The 26,635-nt window shown below is 41.7% G+C and overlaps 1 protein-coding gene across 3 annotated transcripts in view; it reads left to right on the top strand.

The window, feature by feature from the left end:
* Window positions 1–26,635, top strand: part of CFAP61 (cilia and flagella associated protein 61) — a 298,730-nt gene that overhangs the window by 213,185 nt on the left and 58,910 nt on the right. For all 3 annotated transcript variants that reach the window (XM_032248119.1, XM_032248120.1, XM_032248121.1), the window contains 3 exons: window positions 8,621–8,913; window positions 20,456–20,783; window positions 22,151–22,242. In XM_032248119.1, the coding sequence (XP_032104010.1) occupies window positions 8,621–8,913; window positions 20,456–20,783; window positions 22,151–22,242 (713 nt within the window). The remainder of the gene's footprint in view (window positions 1–8,620; window positions 8,914–20,455; window positions 20,784–22,150; window positions 22,243–26,635) is intronic.

Genomic DNA, 26,635 nt, shown 5'->3' on the forward strand with positions numbered 1-26,635 from the left:
CTAAAACCCAGGGATGTGAGGGGAGAATGATGGAGGGATTGTTCTAGAAGGACAGTGGATATTGAACATCAAGAACAAGAGATGTTCCCAGGAAGAAGTCGGCTCTCCTCTGAACTTCTGCCCACTGCAGACACACACACATACGACCCCAGAGTGTAGCTCCTTCCACAGTCACTGTTTTATTTCACCATCTTCTGCTTCCAAAGGAGAACACAGTGGTTCTGTGATGGAATTAGTTCTGCTGGAGGACATGGCTTTCTGGGCTGTAGAATTGGATACAGAAGTAAGTTACCTTAAACTATGAGAACTGCTCCGGTGCCATAGAGAAGAGCTGACATCCCAGGCTCAAATCCTGCTTTCAGCTGCAAACTAAACCTGGAGTGTTCCACTGGGGGGTTTCTGATAGAACCCAGCAACCCGATACATTATAACAGTTTATGGCACTAATTGAAACTAATTGAAATTCATCTGCTATTACCTCTGTACTTTCCATGAAAATGAAAAGTAGGATGAAAGTAAAGTAAAAAAAAAAAATAAATAAACTGCCTTAATGACTCAAAATGGGTCAATTATTTTCATCTTCAGCTAAATACAGTTTATTGCCTTATTAAAAGCATGTTTGTAGGAAAAGTATAACATTAAAATTCCACTGCATGCATCATCAAACAAAGTCTTTGTTATGTTATATTTAACATATTCTTCCCTTTTTATTCGGCAGAGCAGAATGGGACAGGTCACACTTCGGGCATAGAATTCTTATGCTTTGACTTCTAAAAAGTTAAAAGAGCAGTCTCTGGTGTTCTATTTGTGGGCCAGGTATATATATTTTTTTTCTTTTTTTCCTTCTTTTGTTTTTTGTTTTTTTGTTTTTTTGAAACAGAGTCTTACTCTGCCATCCAGGCTGGAGAACAGTGGCGTGATCTCGGCTCACTGCAACCTCTGCCTCCCGGGTTCAAGTGATTCTCCTGCCTCAGCCTCCTGAGAAGCCGGATTACAGGCATGCACCATCACACCCAGCTAATTTTTGTATTTTTAGTAGAAATAGGGTTTCACCATGTTGGCCAGGCTGGACTCGAACTCCTGACCTCAAGTGATCTGCCCACCTCAGCCTCCCAAAGTGCTGGGATTACAGGCATGAGCCACCATGCCCAGCCAATTTTTTAATGAGTGTTTATATCACAATTTATTAATATTCTGTGATCTCTACTTAAAATTATTTCATTATCTAGTTATTTGCTGAAGACATTTAGCCATATAAAATGCCAGTTGGAGTATATTTTAATAGCATGTTACACGTCCATCTGCAAGCGTATTGCAGTGCTGTGAGCCCTGGTTTTGAAACAGACTCACAGGGTTTGAGTCCTGCTGACCCACCTGCTTGCCATGTGACCTTGAGCTCATGATTTAACCTCTCCATATCGGCCTGTTCTGAAGATGAATGAGTCATATGTAATCACTGTATGTCTCTTTTGAAGCAGAAAAAAGGAAATATAATTCTTCATTAAAATACAAAGAATAGGTTGATACCCATATAAATCATTTAAAATATGTAAACTATAAAATGTAGCATGTAATTCTTGTTTCTCTGGCCTTAAAAATATAATAACTATGAAGAAAATATCATGTTAGTATTGTGTACATAAATCCTGAATTTATTTCTTATACCCTTGGGATCTGACTTCATGGCCAGACCACCAGACCAGCAAATCTTTCCCTTCAAGTCCTGATTTTCTCCTTGGAGAAGCTTCATCTTTAGAGCATTGAGCATGACCATGAAATGGCAGCAGAGCAGACTTCCCAGGTGGTTAAAAGTAAAACACTCAGTTCAAAAGAATAAAACGCCTTTTTAGCATCTACTAAAAATATATTTTTAAAAAAGCTCTCTCATTATTTTTTGGATACATCTATGACTTGAAATATTAGCACATTATTTTATTTCTTGAACTTAATTGGGAAATCAACTTAGCTTTCCTTTCCTACAAAGTCATTTTACCTTTAATTATTTGTTTTCTAACTCCTGAAACTCTTACATACTGCCTTCAGGAACCAGGATGATGAAACTCGTATTTTCCCCCCTTGATTAACAAAAATTGAAGAACTTCCTGAATCTTGGTGCATTATTCTTTTCGTTTGTTTGTTTCTTTTTTTAGATAGAGTCTCACTCTGTCCCCCCCCCCCCCCCCATGGCACAATTGTGGCTCACTGCAACTTCTGCACCCCAGGTTCAAGTGATTCTCCTACTTTGGCCTCCTGAGTAGCTGGGATTACAGGCATGTGCCATTATGCCTGGCTAATTTTTTTGTGTTTTTAGTAGAAATGGAGTTTCACCATTTTGGTCAGGCTGGTTTCAAACTCCTGACCTCAGGTGATCTGCCTGCCTCAACCTCCCAAAGTGTTGGGATTACAGGCTTGAGCACTTGGCCCCAAGTTGAAACTTTAAAGTGTGATCGCCTCATGTGCAAAATGATCACCTCACGATCAAAATTGCTAATTTGTTCATTTACACCTTGGGAGGCCAAAGTGGGAGGATCACTTGAAGCCAGGATTTTGGGACCAGCCTGGTCAATATAGCAAGACATGGTTTCTACAGAATTTTTTAAAAAGAACTAATCAGGCATAGTGGCACATCCCTGCAGTCCCAGCTACTCGAGAGGCTGTGGCATGATCACTTGAGCCCAGGAGTTCGAGACGTGGTTGCGCACTGCAGTGCAGCGCAAGTGACAGCAAGACTCCGTCTTAAAACAAAACAAAAAGCTAAAAGATCATGTGTACATTTATACCAGCATTTTAATTGGCAAGTTCTAGTGCGCTTCAGTCTGAAGTGGGGAATGGACAGTCACTCAGGTATTGATTGCATCCTCACTTTCCCTCTCTCTCTCCCCTGTTGGGCTGTAGAGGCCCCTCTTTCCTCTAGGAAGCACCCTTGCACATTCTGTTTCAAAGGCTGCCAAGGGTTAGCAATGAGGGAATGACTTAGGGCTCCTCCTTGCTTGCCAACTTTAATTTAGGAGCTTTCACACAGTTGCCTTTTTATGGGAGCTCTGCCTGGACCCAGTTCCCATCCAGATCTGTAATCAGAGTAATGCATGATTTATTCCCGAGAAGGAGCAATAAAGATTGGTCTTCCATGAAAACTTCCATGGTTCTATTCCCTTATCCTTTATGGAAAATCCACCCAGAGTGTTCTCATCATTGGTTCTTTGCCATTTGAAAGTGGGGCAGCCCATCCTTTACCTCTGTCACCTGTTACATTGAGTACAAAAGCTGGTCATTTCTCTTAGGTAAGCTGATCTGGGAAGGAAATGGTGACCAGATCTTTTGGCATAAAACTGATATCCAGGGGAAATCATCAGTTTTTCCACTCTACTTTTTTCATATGTGTCTAGAAACTTCAAAACAATGTATGTGATATCCTGGTGATGTGAAGGAAGTCCCTGCAATACATTATCTCCTTCTAAATATTTGCAAGAACTCCATGAGTTATAAAGTACACAGTGGTAGGGATACATGGATTAAATTCATCTTTAATATGGACATACTATGTATCCAGAAAATTAAAATTAATAAATTCATATTTAATTAGCTGAAGTTTTCTGGCATATTAAAAGCATGCTGTAGACCAGGTGCAGTGGCTCACACCTGTAATCTTAGTACTCTGGGAGGCCAAGGTGGGCTGATCATTTGAGGCCTGGAGTTCAATACCAGCCTGGCCAACATGGTAAAGCCCCATCTCTATTAAAACTATAAAAATTACCTGGGTGTGGTGGTGGGTGCCTGTAGTCCCAGCTACTCAGGAGGCTGAGGTATGAGAATCGCTTGAACCCAGGAAGCAGAAGTCACATTGAGCCGAGATCATGCCACTGCACTCCAGCCTGGGCTGCAGAGTGAGACTCTGTCTCTAAATAAATAAATAAATGAATAAAAGCATGCTATAAAAGAACATATGTCATGGCCCCCCCATAACTGGGGCTGCCTCACCTGCCTATACAGCTGTCACACTGCCCCGTGCCACTGGAGGCCCAGCCACCCACCGTGCACACTGGGGCACACAATTGTCAGCCCCAACATCTCCTCAGACACAGCCAACAGAGTCCGGCTGTCATTCACTCACCCCCGGTTCGTCCCACCCATACTTCCAGCAGCCCATTTCTCTCCCCTACTTTTAAATCCTTTCTTTCTTCTAACTCTTACCCAAGGATTCAGGAAGATGTGTTTCTCTGAGGCTCCTGCTGTTCGTCTGTCTCTCTGCCCCTCTTTCTTTCTCTCTCCATTTCCTTCCTTCCCCATCTTCCTTGATTCAGCCCTAAATTGACTTAACCGTTGTGACATGAGAGTTACCAACTGCTACTTCCATATAAAATATAAGAAAGTCTGGTCATCCAATGTCACATTTACATCTCAAAGAAAACCAGGGGCGGAAATCTCTCAAACTCCTAAAAATTCCCAGAAGTTGCGTCAACATCCTGAGTAGCTGGGACTAGTGGTATGTCCCATTTTTTTTTTTTTTTTTTTTTTTTTTTTGTGGAGACGGGTCTATGATGTGTTGCCCAGGCTGGCCTCAAACTCCTGGCCTCAAGCAGTCCTCCACCTCGGCCTCCAAGGGTGCTGGGATTACAGGCATGAGTCACCACACCCAGCTCTGTCTTTCCTTAAATAGCACATTAAAGATGTGATTTCTTGTTTCCCTGAGTTTAAATGCCACCAATATGACAGGAGTGTTACTTTTATCATTTGTTGTAGGCACACACAATTTTGGTTACATTTGGGATTATGCAGGATTTTACGAGTTACATTGGAAACCTAATAACCAGATCTAACATTGTTAAGGAGAACGTATTTCTGTCTTAAAATCTCAGATGTATAGCCCGTTCTGTGGCTGGATATTTCTTATAATGCCGATATTTCTTAGTGAATACCAAGCAGAAATAGGTGGTGGGAAAATCTGGCTACAGAGAGGTCATTTTGTGCTAAATATTTAAAGGGCACTAAAGTATGATCCAGGTAGCAGAAAGAAAGCCTTAGGATCAGCAATCTAATAAACCTCCGACACGTGTATCCACGTATCTAGTCAGGAAACATAGCACTATGGTGATAACCACAGTCACATCCTTTGTAGGCCAGCCACTGTGGGAGGCTCCAGGAATAAGATGGTGGGAAGGGCGAACGTGGACCTTACAGTCCAAAGAAGTCATCTCTCAGAGAAGCCTGAGTGTAGCCCAGGTGCGTAGGCCATGGCGAGTGCTGGGAAGGAAAGATAGAGGCCACCCACAGGCCTGCTGGTACCTCACCTGTGTGGAAGCTGGACAATCTGTGGGGCCCAGATACAGCTACAGGCAGGCTGAGGCCCTGACATGGGTTCTTCAGAAGCACTGTTTCCAACTCATCCGTATTAGTAAAATTACTCTGATAAATGTCAGTAATCATATTTTTACATCAGTTTGATTTATCCCAAAATGAATAATCAAAGTCTTCATCTACGAGGCTTTTTTTCTGGAGTGGGCCCCAAAATATAAGACTTGGGTTATTTTAAGAGTTATCACCATGTTTATATTTTGCCGCCAGCTTATAACATTATATATGAGCACTTGAGTGAAGCCCATGTTATCGTTAAGAGTTCTAAATGCTATTGTTATTGGTGATGATAACAATATGAGGGATTATGGATCAACTTTGTGCCTGGCATAGAGTCCAGAAATAAACATGAACTGAATCTCAAAATTCTTTACAAAGTAAACGTGAGCAGCGCTGCAGAAAGAACTCACAACTGCACAAAGGTGAAGAAAAGAATCTCCCACACAATGGACATATTTAAAGGCAAGAGATTGTGTCAGAAGCAGAGGCCCATGCCTGTAATCCCAGCACTTTGGGAGGCCAAAGTGGGCAGATCACTTGAGGTCAGGAGTTCAAGACCAGTCTGGTCAACATGTCGAAACTTCGTCTCTACTAAAAATACAAAAATTAGCCGGGCATAGTGGTGCAGGCCTGTAATCCCAGCTACTCAGAATGCTGAGGTGGGAGAATGGCTTGAACCCAAAAGCTGGAGGTTGCAGTGAGCTGAGATCACACCACTGCATCCAGCCTGGGCGACAAGAGAGACCCTGTCTCTAAAAATAATAAAAAGGGAAGAGGTTGAGCTGGTGAAGAATAGTGGGCCATCTTACATATTCATAGCTAGTTTTTATCATGTTTTCTTATGTTTGTGGAGGGATGCGGTTTGACCTGTAACATGTTCTTATTTATTTAATATAACAGATTATATTATCATGAAATTCTACTACATTTTGTGGGAAATGAGAGAACTATAACTAGTGTTAGAAAGCCTGTTTAAATGAAAAGTTTGAGATGAAATCACACAGGCAGTCACCCCCCATATGACCATGCTGGTTTGCACTGCTGGTCAGTAAATATTCACCTGCTGTCCCTCCTGTGTGGGGAGAGTGGACGTCCTTACTTTCGTGCTCGTGGGCGTGGCCAAGAGACTTACTTTGGTTGGTGGAATATGAGTGGACTGACATGGGCAGAGGCTTGACGTGTGCCTGGGCCCTTGTGCTTGCCTTTCTGTGCACCTGTATTTGGCCTAGGTAGAAAATGCCTCAGGTAGCTGTCAGTCCAAGCAGGATGAAACACACATGGTGCAAACAAACCCAGCCACAACCTGGAGCCAGATCAGCTGACATCAGTCCAGCCACAGGTGTGCAGACCGCCCATAACAGCCTTGTTGTTTGACATCGAGTTTTGACGTGTTTTGTTATGCAGCATTTCTATGATGGTAACTGACTCTTAAGATAACCAAAGTCTTATATTTTTGTTAGGAAATTTTGTTTCACATTAAACATAAAGATAGCCACAGCTGTTTAGAAGTTAGGATATCTAGAAATAAACCTCTGATTTTGAAATCAGAGATTTTACAAAATGTACTACCTTTGGAATTGAAAGGTATCACCCTCTCCAGCTGCCTGCAGTGCGTGGACCAGGCTTGCTGGATCGGACAGCTCTCCAAACCCCAGCAGCATCGCAGGCCTAGTTTGCCATGAGCCTATGATGAAAAAGCCCAGCTCATAGTAGAGCTGCTAACAGCTACCATGAAAGAGACCAGAAAATACAAAATCCTTAGCTGTGTGAGATCTAAACACAGTTAAATTAGTTCAACTGAAAAGGAATATTGTTTTGGCAGCCCTATTTCAAAAGGACAGAAGACCTCAAACCTTTGACAGTTTTCGGTTCAAGTTTTGCCTTTCTTGGAAGGCTGATTCTTTGTTGTGCCAGACAGCCAAGATTCAAGTTTAGTAGCAGGTGGGAGCCTCAATAATTTAAGCAAAATGTTGCCTCTTTCAGCCAAGGAAAATGTAGCTCACAGAGGAATGTTACTTTGGAGCATCTGAACAGAGTGGGAGTCAGAGCCACAAAACTGTCCTAGCCTCCTAGCGAAGGCAGGAATGGAGCGACCCCTCTCCCTCACTTCAGCCCCTTCGTGGCTTTCCATAGTTGAAAAGCAGGGAGTGTGGGAGAACTTTCTAGATGGTGTTAGCTTCCGAGAAGCCATCCGAAAGTTACTGTCGTTTATTTTTCTAAGTAAACAAGACAAGCCGTCACACCCCCTTTCAATTTTGGATTGAAAACAATTTGGGCTTGATTTCCTCAACCAAATTGAATTAATACACTTGCCATGTATTTTGGCTTGTAAAATTCCTTTTCATGCTATTTCATGAACATGAGAAAAACAGGGAAAGATTCAATGAAATGTACATTTTGTGGTAAAATTGGTATAACCTACCTGGAAAATTAGTCTACAGCAGTTTATTACTTTGTGAAAATTTGAAAATGCCAATTCAATGTCAAAAATAGCATATTCTACATTTCATTAACTTAATAGTGTCATTGATCTGAAAACTGATAAAATAGAACAGCATATGTAATTACCTCTGTAGTCTTTTTGAGAAATGTAAATAGTATAGACTATTAATCAGCAAAACACTCTTACACAAGGGAAATCTGTCAGGATTATTTTGTGATTTTATTTTTGCTAACCAAAATACCGTCCTTCAGCCCCTTCAGCTAGGTCTTGACATATTAAATTCTAAAAATCAGTACCGAATCTTTGTAAAATTATCTGTTGAAAAGCAGAATGTTCTAACTTTTATTCTCAAAAAAGGAAAAGCTTCCTTGAAATCAATCCAGTTCAATATTTAAATATTAAAATATCAGTAACATCATTAGCATGAAATTTTTTGACCATTGCCTTTTTGTCTGTAAGGAAGAACGAGTGTGCATGCTAACATTAGTAATTTTGTTTCCTTAATAAGTACAGCAAATCGGGAACAAAAACAAGATAAAAGGTTTTTTTTCTTAGACGGTTTCATTCGGTGTAATTTCAACTTCAAATTATAAGACCATAAATGAATGTCCTACTTCTGCATTAAAAGTGCTTGACTACTTTGTGGGATGTTTTGTGTCGATTCTTTACTAAATTATCTTGGTCGCCGTTGCTAGGTAACACCACTGGCTTCCTGCAGCTGAAAAAATGAAAGGGTTATAAGGAGCAATTCGGTATTATTAGCGTTTGTCTAAGGTTTTTTGGTTTTCTGAACTGTATATCTTAGTGTTTTCCCTTCTTTCCTAGGGAATGTCATTGTCTATGGCAATACAATTGATACTTACACCACCGTGGAGACGCTCTTGAACCTTGGCGTGAGCGGCAGCCGCATCCACCTCGTGCAGCCCCCGCCCGCCTCGAGCATCACCTGCATCAACAACTACTCGGTGGAGAGCGCGGTGGCGGATGCGCTCAGAGCCTCCGGAGTCACCATTTACCAGGATGCGATCCTGGCCCAGTGGAATGACGGCCTGCACCCAGACCCCATCTACAGCGCCTCCTTCACCGCACCCACCGAGCCTTTCAGACTCCAGTGCTCTGTAAGTGGATCCCCGCAAACCTCACCCACCAGCCAGGGACGGCGGCCACCTCCAAGGGATTTGGGGGTCTGGAAGATTGCGGGGAGGGAATTTGTAGTCGCAGATGTTGGATTTTGTTTTCTGTCTGTTCAGCTTACCTCCTGCTGGGTAACAACCCACCCTAGACCCAGTGGCATAAAGCAGCAACGATGTTTATTATTCTCTCTCCTGGTCGGGGGCTTTGGCTGGACTCAGCTGGGACATTCTCACTGGAGCGCGCTTATGCGGCTGAAGTCAGGCAGTGGGCGGGCTGGAATCCTCTCAAAAGCGCGGTCATTCACATGTCTGGCTGTTGATCCTGAATCAACTTCAGATGAGATTTTGGCCGGGACACTTAAAAGTGGCCCCTTCATGGGACTGGCTTCCTCACAACATGGTGTTTTGGGTCTGAGAGTGGTAGAGTGGAGAGAGAGGCGGTGTCAGCCGTGTCACCGTGGATGACCTGGCCTTGGAAATCAAACAGCATTCCTCCCACCACATTCTATTTGCTAGAGGCAAGTCGCTAGGACCAGCTCATATTCAAGGAGTGGGAAATTAGACCCTGCCTGTTCATGGAAGGGAGGTCAAAGAGCTTGTCATGCCCCAGGACATTCTGTCAGCTCATCATGACAGCTCTGTAAGGGGAAGTATCCCCAATTTACAGATGAGAACACTGTGGCTCTAAGTCAGTGGTGGTGCTGGTTCCCTGCCTAGGGTGGCAGGGTCCCAAGGTCTATGCTGCCGTTAACCTCTTAAGATTCTGGCAACAGCAATAGTGAGTCTTTTCCCATGACACGGAACCTCTGGCAGTGCGTATAGAGAGAGCACTTTCCTTTCCAGGTGGGTGACACCCCACCTTCCAGCCTGTGTTCTCAGAGTTTCCAGCTCAGGAGGTTAGTAGAAGCCCTCGGGGGAGACAGAGGGAAGGGGCCTGTCCATCTCACTGAGAAGCAATGGACCCTTGCTTGAAGGGGAGGCTGAGGTCAGTGTGAGGATGACGGTTGTGTAGGTCAAGGGTGTGTCTTAGCAGTTGTGATAAAGACTGCCTGCTAACATCCAGTGAGCAAGCCAGTTAGGGGCAGAGGTTCACAGCAGGCCCTTACCTAGGAGTAGGGGGTGATCAGCCTAAGTCAGGGTTCTCACTCAGGGGCTATTAAGGGTTGAGGATAGCGGCTCTCACCCCTACCCAGACCCAGAGCTCAAAGGACAGGGGCTCAAAGCAGACCGCTAAAAAAGACTAAAAAAGAAGATATTCTTTAGAATCTCTCATTTTATCCTGAGATATGTGGAAATTTTGTATTCTACTTTTTAGTGCATTCATTTATTCATTCATTACATAAATATTTATTGAATATCTGCTAGGTCCCAGGTCGTGTCCTAGGTGTTAGGGATGTAACAGTGACAAAGACAGGGTAAGTCCATTTTATTTTAAAAAGTGAGAATGTCTATATATGTATGTCTTGACACCTATTTAGGACAGGAAATATCAAATTTTTTTTTTTTTTTTGAGACCGAGTTTCACTCTTGTTACCCAGGCTGGAGTACAATGGCACAATCTTGGCTCACTGCAACCTCCGCCTCCTGGGTTCAGGCAATTCTCCTGCCTCAACCTCCTGAGTAGCTGGGATTACAGGCACACGCCACCATGCCCAGCTAATGTTTTGTATTTTCAGTAGAGACAGGGTTTCACCATGTTGACCAGGATGGTCTCGATCTCTTGACCTCGTGATCCACCCGCCTCAGCCTCCCAAAGTGCTGGGATTACAGGCTTGAGCCACCGCGCCCGGCTCAAAATATTTTTGCCCAAATTTTCCCTCAAAAATGGCAAACCTGGAGGATTGCCACATTTATCCTGGAGCACCTCTAGGTGAGCGTCTGTGCCCTCTTCAGGAAGCAGAGGCCTGAGAAAACCTCCATAAACATCCCATTGATTAGCAGCTCTTCTGATCTTCACTTTCCTATTCAGACTGGAATCAAACTCCTGACAAAAATATCTGGCAAATTAAATTGACCCTTGAACACATGAGGAGTAAGGGCACCAACCCTCCTCACAAAGTTGAAAACCCACATAGAACTTTTGACTCTCCAAAAACATAGCTACGAAAAGCCTACTGTTGACCAGAAGCCTGACCGATCACATAAACAGTTGATTATATAAACACGTTTTGTATTTTATATGTATTATATGCTCTATCCTTACAATAAAGTAAGTCAGAGTAAAGATATGAAGACAACCATAAGGAAGAGAAAATATATTTATTATTCATTAGATGGAAATGGATCATCATAAAGGTCTTCATCCTCATTGCCTTCACACTGAGTAGGCTGAGGAGAAGGAAGAGGAGGGGCGGGTCTTGCTGCCTCAGGCAGAAAAAAAAATCTATGCGTAAGTGACACGTAGTTCAAATCCATGTTGTCCAAGGTCAGCTGTAGCCTCAGCTGCCTCGATCCAAGGCACCTTCCTGCTACGTTTTCCTCCTAATGCAGTCTGGATCAGACATCAGCCTGTTTGCTGTTGTATTCTTTCTCCCACCTTCCCTGGTCTCCTTGGCATCACAGTGAATGGCCCCTGCAGATGACATTTCCCAGCCTCTATTATTCTCTAATTTTTATCTGTATGTGGCCAACAGTTTGTTCCTGTGGGAGATTAGACATGAGAAGGGGTAGTCAGGGTAGGTGTCTCTCATGCTGTCTGCTTTGGGCAGCATCTGTTAGGCCATTAAGCACCTTTTGGCAGGGATGAATGTCCATCTTCTTCACTGTGGTCTCGGTGTTGTGGATTGAATTACATCCCCCAGAAAGATATGTTGGTGTCCTAACCCTCAGTACCAGTGAACATGACCTTATTTGGAAATAGAATCTTTTTCGATATAAACAAATAAAGACAAAGTCATCCTGGGTCAAGGTGGGCCTTAAATCCGATGATCGATGTTCTTAAATAGAGAGACTTGATGGCATACAGGGACACACAATGAAGAGAGCCTCATGACAGTGGAGGCAGAGGTTGGTGTGACGACAGCTACAAGTCATGGAAGGGCAGGAATTGCTAGCAACCGCCAGGAACTAGGAAGAGGCAGGGAAGGCTTCTTCCCTAGAGCCTCTGGAGGGAGCGTGGTCCTGACAATACCTGGATTCAGACTTCTAGTCTCCAGAACTGTGAAATAATACATTTCTCTTGTCGTGAGCTACCCAGTTTGTGGTACTTCATTACAGCAGCCCTAGAAAACTAAAGCAGGTGATGTTACAAGTGTATGTACCTACTTAAACTATCATTTTTATAACTGGAATCATACATTTTCTATTTGGCTTCCTTCACTCAGCATGGTGATTTTGAGATTCAATATAGTTCTGTGTATCAATAGTTCATTCCTTTTTATGGCTGAATAGTATTCCATTGTATGTATATATCTCATTTTGTTTATTCATTGGCCTGCTATGCACATTTATACATGTCTTTGTGTGGATATTTTTATTTCTGTTATCTAGAAATCTAAAGATGTCTAAGTCATATGACAGGTGGATGTTGACCTTTTTAAGAAGTTGCCATGTTGCTCTCCAAAGTAGCTATACCATTTTACGTTTCCATCAGCAATGTAGGCGAGTTCCAGATGCTCCAAGTCCTTGTTAGCACTTGGTATTGTCAGTCTAATTTTAGCCACACTTGTGGGTGTGGCATGGTGCATCATTGAGGTTTTTTTTTTTTTTTAGATGGAGTCTCACTCTGTCGCCAGGCTGGAGTGCAGTGGCGCAATCCTGGCTCACTGCAACCTCCGCCTCCCTGGTTCAAGCAATTATCCTGCCTCAGCCTCCCAAATAGCTGGGACTACAGGCACGCACCACCACGCCCAGCTAATTTTTGTATTTTTAGTAGAGACGGGGTTTCACCGTGTTGGCCAGGATGGGCTGCATCTCATAACCTCGTGATCCGCCCGCCTTGGCCTCCCAAAGGTTGTGATTTTTTAATTTGTGGTTTCCTGACGATTAATTATGTTTGGCATCTTTTCATGTCTTTAGTAGCCATTAGTATTTCTCCTTTTTGTGAAGTGTTCAAGCTATTATAAATGTATTTAAAATTCTTAAATTTCCAATTGATCACTGCTAGTTTACAAAATGTGATGTATTTTGTATATAAACATTGTAACCTGAAACTTTGCTACATCACTATTAGCTTTCGTAGCTGCTTTTTAGGTCCATAAACAGTCATGCATATAGAGGCAGTTTTAATACTTCTTTCCTGTTATTTAGGTCTTTTATTTCAGTTACTTGCCTTATTCAATGCACTAGGACCTACAATGCAATGTTGAATAAAAGTGGGGGAAACAGACATCCTTGCCTTGTTCCACATCCCAGGGAGAACTTTTAGGCTTTCACTGTTAAGTACGAGAGAATTTGGCTTTGGATTTTTCTTTGGTGCTTTTTATCACACTGAAGAAGTTACCTTCTATTCCTAGTTTGTTTGGAGGTTTTATCATGAATGGCTGTTGAATTTTGTTAAGTGAATTTTCCATATTTCTTAAAAAGAAATATTTTCTTAAAATTAAGAAATATTTCTTAGAAAGAAATATGGAAATTTTCTTCTTAATTCTTTAATAAAGTTAATTACATTGATCAATTTTTAGAAATGTTCAGCCAAACTTAATTAAATCTCTGGAATAAACCCTAATTGGTCATAATGCATTATCTTTCTGTATATTGTTAAATGTTATTTGCCAATATGTTTTAATAATTTTCTAAACTATTTTGCAACTATATTCATGAGAGATGGTGATCTATAATTTTCTATTTTTGTAATGTCCTTGTAAGATTTTGGTGTTCAAGCCATGTTGGCCTCATAAAAAAAATTTGGGCAATGTTCCCTCCTTATTTATTTTCTGAAAAAGTTTGCACAAGATTGGTATTTTTTCTTTCTTGGATGTTTGACGGAATTAACCAGGGAAACAATCTGGGCCTGGAGTTTATATTGTTGAAAGGCTTTTGATAACAAATTTATTTTTTTAACTAGACGTAAGGCTACTCAAATTTTGTGCTTCTTCTATAAGTTTTTGTAAGTTGCAATTTTTAAGAAATGTGTCTATTTCATTTAAGTTTGTCAGATTTGTTGGCATTAAGTTTTTCACATATGATTTTATTATCTGTTTGATGTCTAGGATCTGCAGTAATAACCCCTCATTTACTCCTGATATTGGCGAGTTGTGTTCAGTCTTTCTGACTCTCTTTCTCTCTCTCTCCCAGTGTACATAGGGAATTGTCAATTGTATTGATCTTTTTCAATTAAACAGCATTTGAGTCTGTTAATTTTCTCTATTATCTGTCAGTTTTCTCCTCCATTGATTTCTGCTCTTAATTATTTTCTTCTTTCTTCTTGCTTTGGATTTACTTTACCCTTCTTTTTTCTAGTTCCCTAAGATAGTGTTTTAAGTCATTGATTTATATAAGCATTTCAGCTGTAAGTTTTCCATTATGTTTTAGCTGCATCCCATAAACTTATACATTAACTTTTCATTATCACTTAGTTCAAAATATTTTTAAATTTCCCTGTGATTTTTTTATTGAACGTTGGATTATTTAGAAGTGTATTGTCTAATATTCAAATATTTAAAGTTTTCCTAAATGTTATATTTTTAATTGATTTCTACTTTAGTGTTGTTATGATCAGAGAATAGTGTTTTAAGATTTATGGCCAGGCACAGTGGCTCATGCCTGTAATCCCAGCACTTTGGGAGGCCGAAGTGGGCAGCTCACTTGAGGTCAGGAGTTCGAGACCAACCTGGCCAACCGGGTGAAACCTCATCTCTACTAAAAATATGAAAATTAGCGTGACATGGTGGTGCATGCCTGTAATCCCAGCTACTCGGGAGGCTGAGGCGGGTGAATCATTTGAACCCAGGAGGTGGGGCCACTGCATTCAGGCCTGGGCAACAGAGCGAGACTCTGTCTCAACAACAACAAAAGATTTATTGAGACTTGTTTTATGTCCAAGCATATGGACTAATTTTGTGAACATATAAGGAATATATATTATGTGCTTGTTGAGTTTAATGTTCTATAAATAACAGTTCAGTATGGTGATAGCGATGTTAGACACTCATATGTCTTTACTGATATTTTTGTCTCATTCTGTCAATTGCTGAGAGAAGGGTGTTAAAACTTCTTACTATTATTGTAGAAGTTTCTGTTTTTCCTTTTAATTCTTTCAATTTTTGCTTTATCTTTTTGGGGGCTCTGTTATTAAGCCCATGAGCATTTATAACTGTTAAATCTGCCTTGTGAATTGTGCCTTTTATCATTATGAAATGTCCTTTATCTCTGATATTGAATAATATCCCTTAAGGTCCAGATTATGTGATATTAACATGACCATTCCATTCTTTTTATACTTACTGTTTGCATGATATATTTCCCATCCATTTATTTTTTACTTATCTATGCCTTTGTGTCTAAAGTGTGTCTCTTGTAGGCATCATAAAGGTTATATTAGTATTTTTAGTGTGACATAACAAATTACACAAATTTGGCAGGTTAAAACAACATTCATTTACTAGCTTATAGCTTTGTAAGTCAGAAATGCAGGCAAGGTGTGGCTGGCTTCTCTGCTTAGGGATCCTCGAGGCTCAAATCAAGGTGCCAATAAGGCTGTATTGTATCTGGAGCTTGGAGTCCTCTTCCAAGCTTATGTGATAGTGATAGAACTTAATTCCTTGCAGCTGAGGACTGAGGTCCTCATTTCCTTGCTGGCCCAGCCAGGGGCCAGTCTCAGCTCCTAGATACCATTCATATTTCTTGCCTCAGGACCCCTTCTATCTTGAATCCAGCAACAGAGAATCTTATTCATGTCAAATTCCCTTCACATTTCAAATCTTTCTTCAGGAAAAGCCTGGTCCCTTTTAAGGGTTTACCTGATCAGGTCAGACCCACCGAGCATGATCTCCCTGTCTTAAAGTCACATGTGCCATATTAACATCACCTTACACCTTCACAGTTCACACTTGTACTTAAGGAAGAGGCAGGAATCTTGGGGGTCATCTTAGACTTCTACCTACCACATGCTTTTTATCCTTTCTATCTCTGCATTTTATTTAAAGTACTTAGACCATTAATATTTAATGTAATTACTGATATGATTAGATTTAGATCTACCATTTTATTATTTGCTTACTGTTTGTCCCCTCTTCTTTTTTTTTCTGTTTCCCCTTGCCTGCTTTCTATAGGATTATTAGAGTATTTTTTAGTAGTCTATTTCAACTGGCTTTTTAACTATATCTTATTTTTTTAGTGATTGCTCTATGGATTATAATACACATCAGCAATCTTTCATGTTCAATAGAGTTGATTTGTACCATTTCACATAAAATGTAAAAACCTTGCAGCTATGCAGTTCCTTCTCCCCATATTCTGGATGTCTATTTTGTTAACAGCCATTCTGTAGACTACATCTACGCAGGTTGAAAAATCAGTAAGACAATATTGTAATCTTTCTTTTAAGGTCACATATATTTCGAAGAATTAAAAAGAAGAGTCTTTCATACTCAGATATTTTCTAGTTTTCTTGTTCTATATTCCTTTTTGAAAATCCAAGTCTCCCTTCAGCCTGAACAGCCCGTAGAGCATCTATGGTATTGTAGGTCTCCTAAAAAGTAATCCTCTAGTTTTGCTCCATCTGAAAATATGTGTTGCCTTCACTCTTAAAGTTTATTTTCACTGAATATAGAATTCTGGGATAATAGGTTATTTTTTTTTTCAGCACTTGAAGATGCTTTTCCACCGTCTTCTGACATCCATGCATTTTTGTTTTAAAATCTGCACTCATTTAAAACGTTCCCCTATATGTCTTTTTCCATTGGCTGCTTTCAGAGTCTCCTCTTTATCCTTGGTTTTCAGCGGTTTGACGCTGTGGATATTCTGTGTTGACTATGTCTCTAAGCATGGGGGTTTTGTTTGTTTTAGTTGTCTTGTTTGGGGCAATTCTTGAATCTGTAAATTTATGATTTTCACTAAATTTAACAAGTTATTGGCCATTTTTTCTTATCCCATCCTTCTGTCTTCTCCTTCTGGGATTCCAATTACATATCTGTTAGAGTGTTTTATATTGTTCCCTGGGGCTCTAAGGCTCTGTTTATTTGTTTCCATCTCTTTTTTCTCTTTCTCACTATTCTTCAAATTGGATAGTTTCTATTGATATAACTCCAAGTTCACTGACTCTTTCCTATATCATTTGTATTTTTCTATTGACGTATAAGATGACTACAGCTCACTCTCTAAAAAAAAAAAAAAAAAAAAGCCTCTAAATTGAGGCCAGACACAGCAGCTCACACCTGTAATCCTAGCACTTTGGGAGGCCAAGGTGGTTGGATCGCCTCAGCTCAGGAATTCAAGACCAACCTAGGCAATATGGTGAAGGCCGTCTCTACAAAAAAAAGCACCAAAATTAGCCAAGTATGGTGGCATGCACCTGTAGTTCCAGCTACATGGTGGGGGCTGAGGCAGAAGGATCTCTTGAACCCAGGTGGTAAAGCTGCAGTGAGATGAGATCTTGCCACTGCCCTCCAGCCTGAGTGACAAAGTGAGACCCTGTTTCCAAAAAAAAAAAAGACTAAATTAAGTGCCTGTATGTTGAAATAGGGAGAAAAAATAATTTAAAAAACAAACTTTAAAAAGAAAACCTCTAAAATAAGGGAAATTATCCCCATTCTGGTCATTTCTCCAAGCTTGTACTCTAATATCCAAGCTACCCAAACTTTTAAATACTAATAAGAATCCTCTTATATCAGAATTTACAGTTATTATCAGTAGGAGGATCCATCTCAGGTGGTTATGCCACCAAGGCAGGAGCAGAACTCTCTTGAAATTGGTGTTTTGTCCCCATATCAAAGCCTGTCCACACCCTGCCTGATGGTGCTGCCTCCTGGGCTCTTAGCAGGTGGCCCAGGCTCCAGCAACGTTAGGCTGCAGTGACAGTGGCTCTCAAGGCAGACTTTCCCGTCTTGTCAGCATTCATCTCTCCAACTAGATCATGAGCTCCATGCTGATGTTTTTCACCAAGACATTCTGGGGACCTTGCAAAGTGCCTGGCACAAGAAGTGCTTGTCTGAATGTATGAATGAATGAGGTTTATCAGACCACTAACTCCCACCGTTCTCCCTAGCTAACCAAGGGATTTTGTTCTCCTTAATCAGAATCACCAACATAAGTAGTCTTAAAATAGGTACTCAGAACATCAGTGTGGCCAGGCATTTCCTCTTTCTATTTGTACCCAATATGTAATATCCAGTTGGCATTACAGAAGTACATAGGCTGTATTTGCGAGGTCTGTAACTTGGAACACATGTTCCTATTAACAGTGTTGGTTTTGCTTATTCAGTTTTCAGTCTAGTTGACAAACTCCTATGAAACCCCAAATGTAGCCAAAATTGTGAATGCCTACATTAAAAGAGTATAACTAAACGTTACTGCAATACTAGTAATTTTTAAAACCCAGAAAAACAAGAACTAGTATATTTAATATGCTACTTAACAAAAAGTAGGCTTAATTAGAAAAAGAAAACTGGGTAGGTAGAAAAACTTCCGTAAGGATGCTGAAGGAGACTTCTGAACATTTTCAAGGACTCAAGAAGTTGATGGTACTGTTTTTATGTATAATTTAAATTCAAATCAGGTATCTTTCTATATATGTATCTGGGTAGGAAATCTGTTTTTTTATAGAGATTGGGAAAGACAGGGAGAAAGCAAAAAAGGAGTGTAGGGAAACAGATTCAGAACCAGAGAGAGACTCAGAGAAATATATTTTCCTGTGGCCACTGGGTAAGAGTTATAAGACAGGAAAAAAGTAAAAGACTTAAAGAAGCTCCCTGGGATGGGATTAGAAAACTGAGTTAATAAAGACAGAGCAAGGACGCAGAGCATGTTGGCTCCTTGTGAGAGAGCCAAGGACATCACACAGAGGATGGATCTGAGTCCCACCGTCTAATAGAACCTTCTTCAAGACAGAAATCGGCTGTATCTGCACCGCCCGATATGGTAGCCACTAGCCACCTATAGCTATGAGCACTTGAAATGGGCTACTGTAACTGAGGAATGAAATTTTTTGTTATATTTAACTTAAATTGATTTAGATGTAAATATATGTAGACATGCATGACTAGTGGCTACAACAGGATCAGAAAGCTTCCTGAACCATTCGTGGGTGGGTGTAAGGCAGGAGTACTGAAGGAGCAGGCTACCTCTTGCCCAGGGACAGCTGATGTCTACACAGAGTGGAACAGGTAAGGGGGGTAAAGCAGGAATGTGAAGGAAGCAGGGAGATGGCCATCAGTATGATTGGGACCCATGTCTTATGTTCATTTTTTAGCATGCTTTTAATAAGGTGGCAGATTATTTTTGGTAAAAATAGAATCAATTGAACTTACTTCATTTTGTCAGACAACTAAAGACAAAGACAACTAACTTGCACTGCTTTAGTGACTTTCAACATCAGGATGGAAGATGATGGCCAGACGAGCATGAGAAAGTGTTGAAATTTGAGCACAGAATGGCATGGGCATCATGTAAAGGGGTCGGTGGCCCCTCTACTTAAGGCACCCTTGCACAGTGCCTGGCATATGGTAGATATGCCATCAATATTTCTTGAATGACTCTCTGTCATATCAGGGCAAGAAGCAGCAAGGCAGGAACCCAGACCTAGTAGATATAGAGACTGATGAAGCACCCATTTCTGGAGCATCATAAAGGGTCAGGCTTACTGGGTTTTAAAAGTTAGCAATGGGCCGGGCGCGGTGGCTCACACTTGTAATCCCAGCACTTCGGGAGGCTGAAGCAGGTGGATCACGAGGTCAAGAGATCAAGACCATCCAGGCCAGCATGGTGAAACCCCGTCTCTACTAAAAAATACAAAAATTAGCTGGGTGTGGTGGTGCGCACCTATATTCCCAGCTACTTGGGAGGCTGAGGCAGGAGAGTTGCTTGAACCAAGGAGGCGGAGATTGCAGTGAGCCGAGATTGAACCACTGCACTCCAGCCTGGTACCTGGAGACAGAGTGAGACTCTGTCTCAAAAAAAAAAAAAAAAGTTAGCAATGGGCAGTCTGAAAACTGAAGACTGGATGAGGTCACCCCAAGAAGGAACCTGCAGATACGTGAGTGTCAGACAGGAAGGGAAAGAGGATGGAGGCTGAGCTAGAGCTGTTCAAAATGTAGGAGCATGAGGGGAAGGCAGGATCTGTATAAATATAAACCCTCTTATATGGAAAAACCACTCACTCTGTGGGAGATATTTCATCACTTGGCATCCTTCTCTCCACTGGATGTCTAAATGGAGTGAATAAAAGAGTGACATTTGGGAATCTTAATGTGTTTTTCATACCCAAGACAATCTATCTCTCATACACACACAAGCAACATGGTAACAAACTTTGTTTATGTATTTTTGTACCCCAAATAATAAAACGCCCTGGAGAATAGTCACACTCTTGAGAAGGTTAAAAAAAAAAAAGAGTGATAACTGGATATTTCTGTGATTTTTCAATTTGTAGATGTTTTTCAGCTTCTGTGAGAAGAAGGTGGATTACGAAACATTTAAAGCACTCAATGATGCGTGTCTTGTGTATGACGGTCGACTTGTGATTGATACCAGCTTCCACACCAATGACATAGCCATCAGAGCTGCTGGCTCCCTCACCAAATTCTCCAATAGATATTACTCAAATGAGTGGACTCACAGCAACTTCAGTTCCAAAGAAATTGGCTTCCAGTTGGCAGCAGCTATGCTATATCTCTTCGATCCAACCCTTGAGCCTGTGACCGAGCCACCAGCTGATCTTGACCGGCTCATCCCCATGTACAAAGGAGCCAAGATTCAAGGTAGACTTCCTTCTCCTTGATAAAGCCACAGATTAGGTATGGGTCAGCAGTCAGGCCAGTCCTCCAGGTTTCTCTTAGGGTTGGGGAAAAGGCTCCTTGGTACCTCAATGGGTTGCCACAGAGACAGAGAAAGGGTCTATCTAACTTCTGAAGCATTTATTACAAACCTGGAATCATTGTTATTATGGCTATTTGCATTTGAGCATTTATTAGGGACCACATCCTAAATGGGGTTCCCATTTTACAGATGAGGAAACAGAAAAGGGGATGATTATTAACTTGTCTGGATGTCTCACAGCTGGAAAGTGATGGTTTGCCCTGGCCTCTTACCCAAAACTTCCATTTTCACTGTTAAGTTCAGAGATAAGGAGACCCTTCCAGACAGCCAGGCCTCAGTCTGCTCTTGGGATGGATAAGCTTAACCATTTGCAGCTGTAAAGCAGTGCACTTTTATCCTGTAAACCTTTTTGGCCCCTAGGGAGGAGATGATTTCATGAGTAATGCAGGGTTCCTTCATGTTTAGGGGGTGTGAGAAATACCTTTGAAAATGGTGTTTCTGAATGTTGTGGACCTTCTACCAGAAAAATGCACTAATTTATAAAATTATGTGTTCACTTCCTGGAGGCTTGTGGATGAACCCACAAAGGTCTACGTAGACCCCCAGGGTGTCCACGGAGCCCAGTCCAGTCAACAGAATGCCAGACTACAGAGACAAAAGCCCCCCCCCATGCCATCATTGTCTTCCTCTTCCTAACTAGGCAGCCCCACAGGATCTTGCGTTGCTTCTCACTCTGGGTGAGAGCTGAGGAAAGGTGATGGTGTGGGCAGGCAAGAGGAAGGAGGGCGGCCAGAAGCCAGAGCTGGCACAGGCCCACACCTCAGGGACAAGCCAAAATACTAGGAACTCGATAATGACAGTTTCTGAAACATTGAACAAAGAACTTTGTTGACGGTCCTAATTAAATTCAATTTTTTAATATTTTGGCTACGTTTTGGAGAAGTGATGAGGAATAGGAATGCCATATGCAACATTTAAGGCTTCTAAAGGTCTTGATCTGGTTTTGGCAGATATGGGTTAGGGTGTGGGGAGCTACGGATAATCACAGGATACACAAGATTGGCTTGGAGCATCCTGGAGCATTGGTGGCTCCATTATGGGATATCGTGTCACTTTCACATCGATTTGGTTAAATAAATGTCAGCCACCCCAGGGAATTCCTTGCTGTTAGCGGCACTTTAGTGGAAAAGTTTGAGGAGCATACACCACTGCAAGCGTCTGTTTGTCCTGTGGTGAAAATGTGAGCTCTGTGACTCACCTCATTCATGATTAATTTTACTGTAAATGGAAAACTTGCTGTCTCCTCTAGGGGGCATTCTTCCCGGGTCTTACCATTATCTGCATATTGCCAAGCCTGCCATTCCAACTCCCTTGAAGACACAAATGGCACAGCCTGATTATGTAAGTATTATTTCTGAATTTCATTTTGCTTTCAAATACAAAACCTTGTTTATAAGAGCATGAAATTCTTTACTTGGAGTCTTTAGCGTGTTGGTCCACACATTAGAAGCCTGCTGGAGTAGTCATCCCCCAAGATGGCCCTCAGTGACTCTTGTGCCTTGGTCTTCATGCCCTTGTGTGGCCCCTCCCACACCGAGTAGGGCTGACCTGTGTAGCCAGCGGGGTATTGGGGAAAGGACTGTGTGACTTCCAAGGTCAGGTCAGGTCAAGAAAGATACCGTAGCTTCCAACTTGCACACTTCTAGATGACTTGCTGCCATGCTGTAGGGACCCCTTTAAAAAGGTCCATGTGGCAGGAAATTGAGGATTCCTGCACCAGCCATGATCAATTTACCGGTTGCCGGGCAGATGAGTGCACCACCTTGGAAGTTGATCCTCCAGCCTCATTCAAGCCTTCAGGTGGCCGCAGCTGCAGCCAGCGTCTTGGCTGAAAACATGAAAAGCCTTGAGCCAGCACCCCCCAGCTAAGCCACTCTCCGCTCCTGACTCCCAGAGACCATGAGATAACAAAAATTTATTGTTGTTTTAAGCCATTACTTTTTTTCCCCCCATTTATTTATTTTATTGCATTTTAGGTTTTGGGGTACATGTGAAGAACATGCAAAATTGTTGCATAGGTACACACGTGGCAGTGTGATTTGCTGCCTTCCTCCGCATCACCTACATCTGGCATTTCTCCCCTTGCTATCTCTCCCCAGCTCCCCACCCCCCACCGTCCCTCCCCTATTTCCCCCCAACTGACCCCAGTGTGTAGTGCTCCCCTCCCTGTGTCCATGTATCCCATTACTGGGTATATATCCAAAGGATTACAAATCGTTCTACTATAAGGACACGTGCACACGAATGTTCATTGCAGCACTGTTTACAATAGCAAAGACCTGGAACCAACCCAAATGCCCATCGACAATAGACTGGATAGGGAAAATGTGGCACATATACACCATGGAATATTATGCAGCCATCAGAAACGATGAGTTTGGGTCCTTTGTAGGGACATGGATGAACCTGGAAACCATCATTCTCAGCAAACTGACAGAAGAGCAGAAGATCAAACACTGCATGTTCTCACTCATAGGCGGGTGTTGAACAATGAGCCATTACTTTTTTTAATAGACTTTATTTTTTTAGAGCTGACTTTATTTTTTTAGAGCCGTTTTGGGTTCATAACAAAATTGAGCAGAGATGCAAAGCTTTCCCATATACCCCCAACCCTTCAGCAGACATATAGCCTCCTCCACTATCAACATCCCCCACCAGTGATATATTTCTTACAATTAATTAACCTACACTGGCACATTATTATCAGCCAAAGCCCATAGTTCACATCAGGGTTCACTCTTGGTTTTGTCCATTCTGTGGGTTTGGACAAATGGATAATGACACATATCCACCATTACAGGATCACACAGAGCAGCTTCACTGCCCTGAGAACCCTCTGTGTGCTGCCTGTCTGTCCCTTCCTCTGTCCTAAGGCCTGGCCGCTACTGATCTTTTTGCTGTCTCAGTCACTTTGCCTTTTCCAAAATGTCATATAGTTGGAATCATACAGTCTTTAGACTTTTCAGGTTGGCTTCTTTCACTTAGTCATATGCATTTAAGCTTCCTCTATATCTCTTCACGGCTTGACGGCTCGTTTCTTATTGGCACTGAGTGATCCTCTGTTGTCTGGACGTATCTGTTTATTTATGCATTCACCTACTGAAGGATATTAAGCCTCTACATTTTGAGGCAACCTGGGATGCTTCGATAAATAACTGAAATATCCACTTTCATGTCAGTGGAGCAGGTAGATTGCTTAGCATCTGGAATGGCCGTGGAGACTCCACTGTTTTCCTCCCTTCCAGGAAAAGCAGAAGCTGTGCATATGGGAATTCCCCTGTTTAAAGGACACAGGTGGTTGGTCAGTTGAAGAGCTTCTCTAATAAGATTCTCTGACACATGGTCCCAGCCTGGTGTGTGTTGTCATCTGGGGCCTTCCTTTTGCATATGTCACATTGGCTTTTTAGTCGATGAGGTGGACTGGAAGCTGTCTACTTAACTCCATTCCCATTTTCTTCTCCTGAATATTTTTGAGGGTGAACAAGATGACCAACTTAAAATAAACACATTTTCCAGGTTTCCTTAAGGACAGGGACAGCCATGTGGCAGGTTCTGGCCAATGAGATGTAAGTAGAAGCTCTTGGAAATTTCCTTAAAAGGGAGCAGACTCAAATGGCACAGGTTCTGGTCTCTTCACCTCTCTCAATTCCAGCTGTTCCATTTCCTTCCCATGGACGTTGAACAAGCTCTTCAATATCTCTGCATTTCTGAGATCGCTGGGGAGCATATATATGAAAGGGGGCAGACTCAAATAGCACAGGCTACGGGCTCTTCGCCCTTCTCAATCCCAGCTATCCCATTTCCTTCCCATGGACCTTGACCAAGTTCTTCAATGTCTCTGCATTTCTGGGATTGCTGGGGGGCATATAAAAGCAACACCGGAACAAAACACGTAGCCAGTAAGTGGTGAAGGTGGTTGTTTTCATCGTTATTCCAGATAAATAATGAAACCCAGATCTTCCAGGAAAAGGGTAAATGCTGTGTGTTTAAAACTTACTTTCCTTCGCCTTTCCCAGATTATTTTAGTTGTCCTGCACACATGGTCTGATGCAAAATTGTCTTATAATAAATGATCATCACTTATTATAGATCATCATAAATGCTGTTCCAGTTTCTATTGCTGTGTAAAAAACACTTAGTGGCATAAAACAGCCATTTGATCCTGCTCACAGATTCTGTGACAGGGCACAGTGAGTACAGCTTGTCTCTGCTCCACACTATCCAGAGCCTTAGTTGAGCAGACTGGAGAGTTAGATCAATGGTCCGGATCATCTGAGGGCTGGTTTACTAAATCTGAAGGCTTGTTACTCAGCTGAGCTGGGATGACTCGGGGACAGGAAGTGCTCACTACAACCTCCCCACCTGGGCTGTCCTCACGTGCCTGGGCTTCCTTACAGCATGGTGGCCTCAGAATAGCCAGACTGCTCACATGGTGGCTCTGGGCTCCAAATGCACGTGTTATTGTGCAAGTTGGAAGCTGCATTGCCTTTTGTGACTCAGCCTCAAAAGTCACACGACATCACTTCTCCCACTCCCTCTGTTGGAGCAGTCACAGCAACCACTGAGATTCAAGGGGTGGGGGATAGAGAATCCATCTCTCAAGGCAGAGAGTGTCAAGGTCATATTGCAGGACAGTGTGTGGGATGGGGAAATTGTCATGGCATCTTTGGAAAGTACAATCTGCCACCAATGAGGTGGGGCATGAGGTAAATAGGATAAAGCCCAGAGTATTCACAGGATAAGCACTTTGATCATTACAGATAAATAACTTGAGTCTAATATGCACAAGAGCTAGAACATATTGCACTTGGTTTTAGCCAGAACCAGATACTTCAAGGACAGTGCATGATTTCCTACATGTGGTGTCGTTTATTTATGAGCCACTGACTCTCTAAATAAAGTCAGAGGAGGAGCCAAAAGGAGTTTTTAGATAATGAGAGCTTTAATAAGAGTGCAACTTAAATAGATTCTTTGGCTGGTGCTATGACAGTATGTGAACAGGACCCCTGACTTTAATTAACCATTTTGCCAGGTGGGCCTCCTTTTTAATTAGTACAGAAGATCTAAACAGATTTTTTCTTCCATTTTATTATCCAAAAAAAAAAAAAAAATGTAGGACGGCTCCATGGCAATCTTTTGGGGCTGGAATTAATTTGATTAAGTGAAATTGTTGCCAAAATGGTCAGGCAGTCACCTAAATATAGCCAATTGATCAAGAATGGAGTCCATTGAACAATATTTCACCAGAGGGATTGAATTACTATTCATACACTAGATGTAGCACAGACAAATCTTATCAGATGTTTATAGTGCTCGCTAATTGGAATATTTAAGTCAGAAGATACTGTAGTAATTCATGAGCTCTTTGAGAGGTAACCTGACAAAAGGAAGAAAGGGGACCCCAAGTCGTCTACATAATAAACTAATTTACAGATTCCAGTCCACATGCTTTGTTGGCGAATATACCACAGAATAAAGAAATTTGTCACAACAAATTCTGCCTTGGATACCATCAAATTTAAAATTGTGTGTTCATCGTGAGAGCTGGGAACTTGATTTCTTGAACACCGAGTCTGACTAATCCTGTGTCTTCCATTTGGCATGAATTCCAGAGCCATTTTCCAACCTTTGTCAAAATCATAAAGAAACTCAAAAGGATAATTGTATTCAGGGAAAAAAAGAAGAAGAAAAACCATGTCAGAATCAGGGACTCCATCAAAATTTTAAATTTAAT

This window comes from Sapajus apella, unplaced genomic scaffold (genome assembly GCF_009761245.1).
Source record: "Sapajus apella isolate SASKATOON/1434 unplaced genomic scaffold, GSC_monkey_1.0 scaffold65, whole genome shotgun sequence".
In the NCBI taxonomy this organism is placed as follows: domain Eukaryota; kingdom Metazoa; phylum Chordata; class Mammalia; order Primates; family Cebidae; genus Sapajus; species Sapajus apella.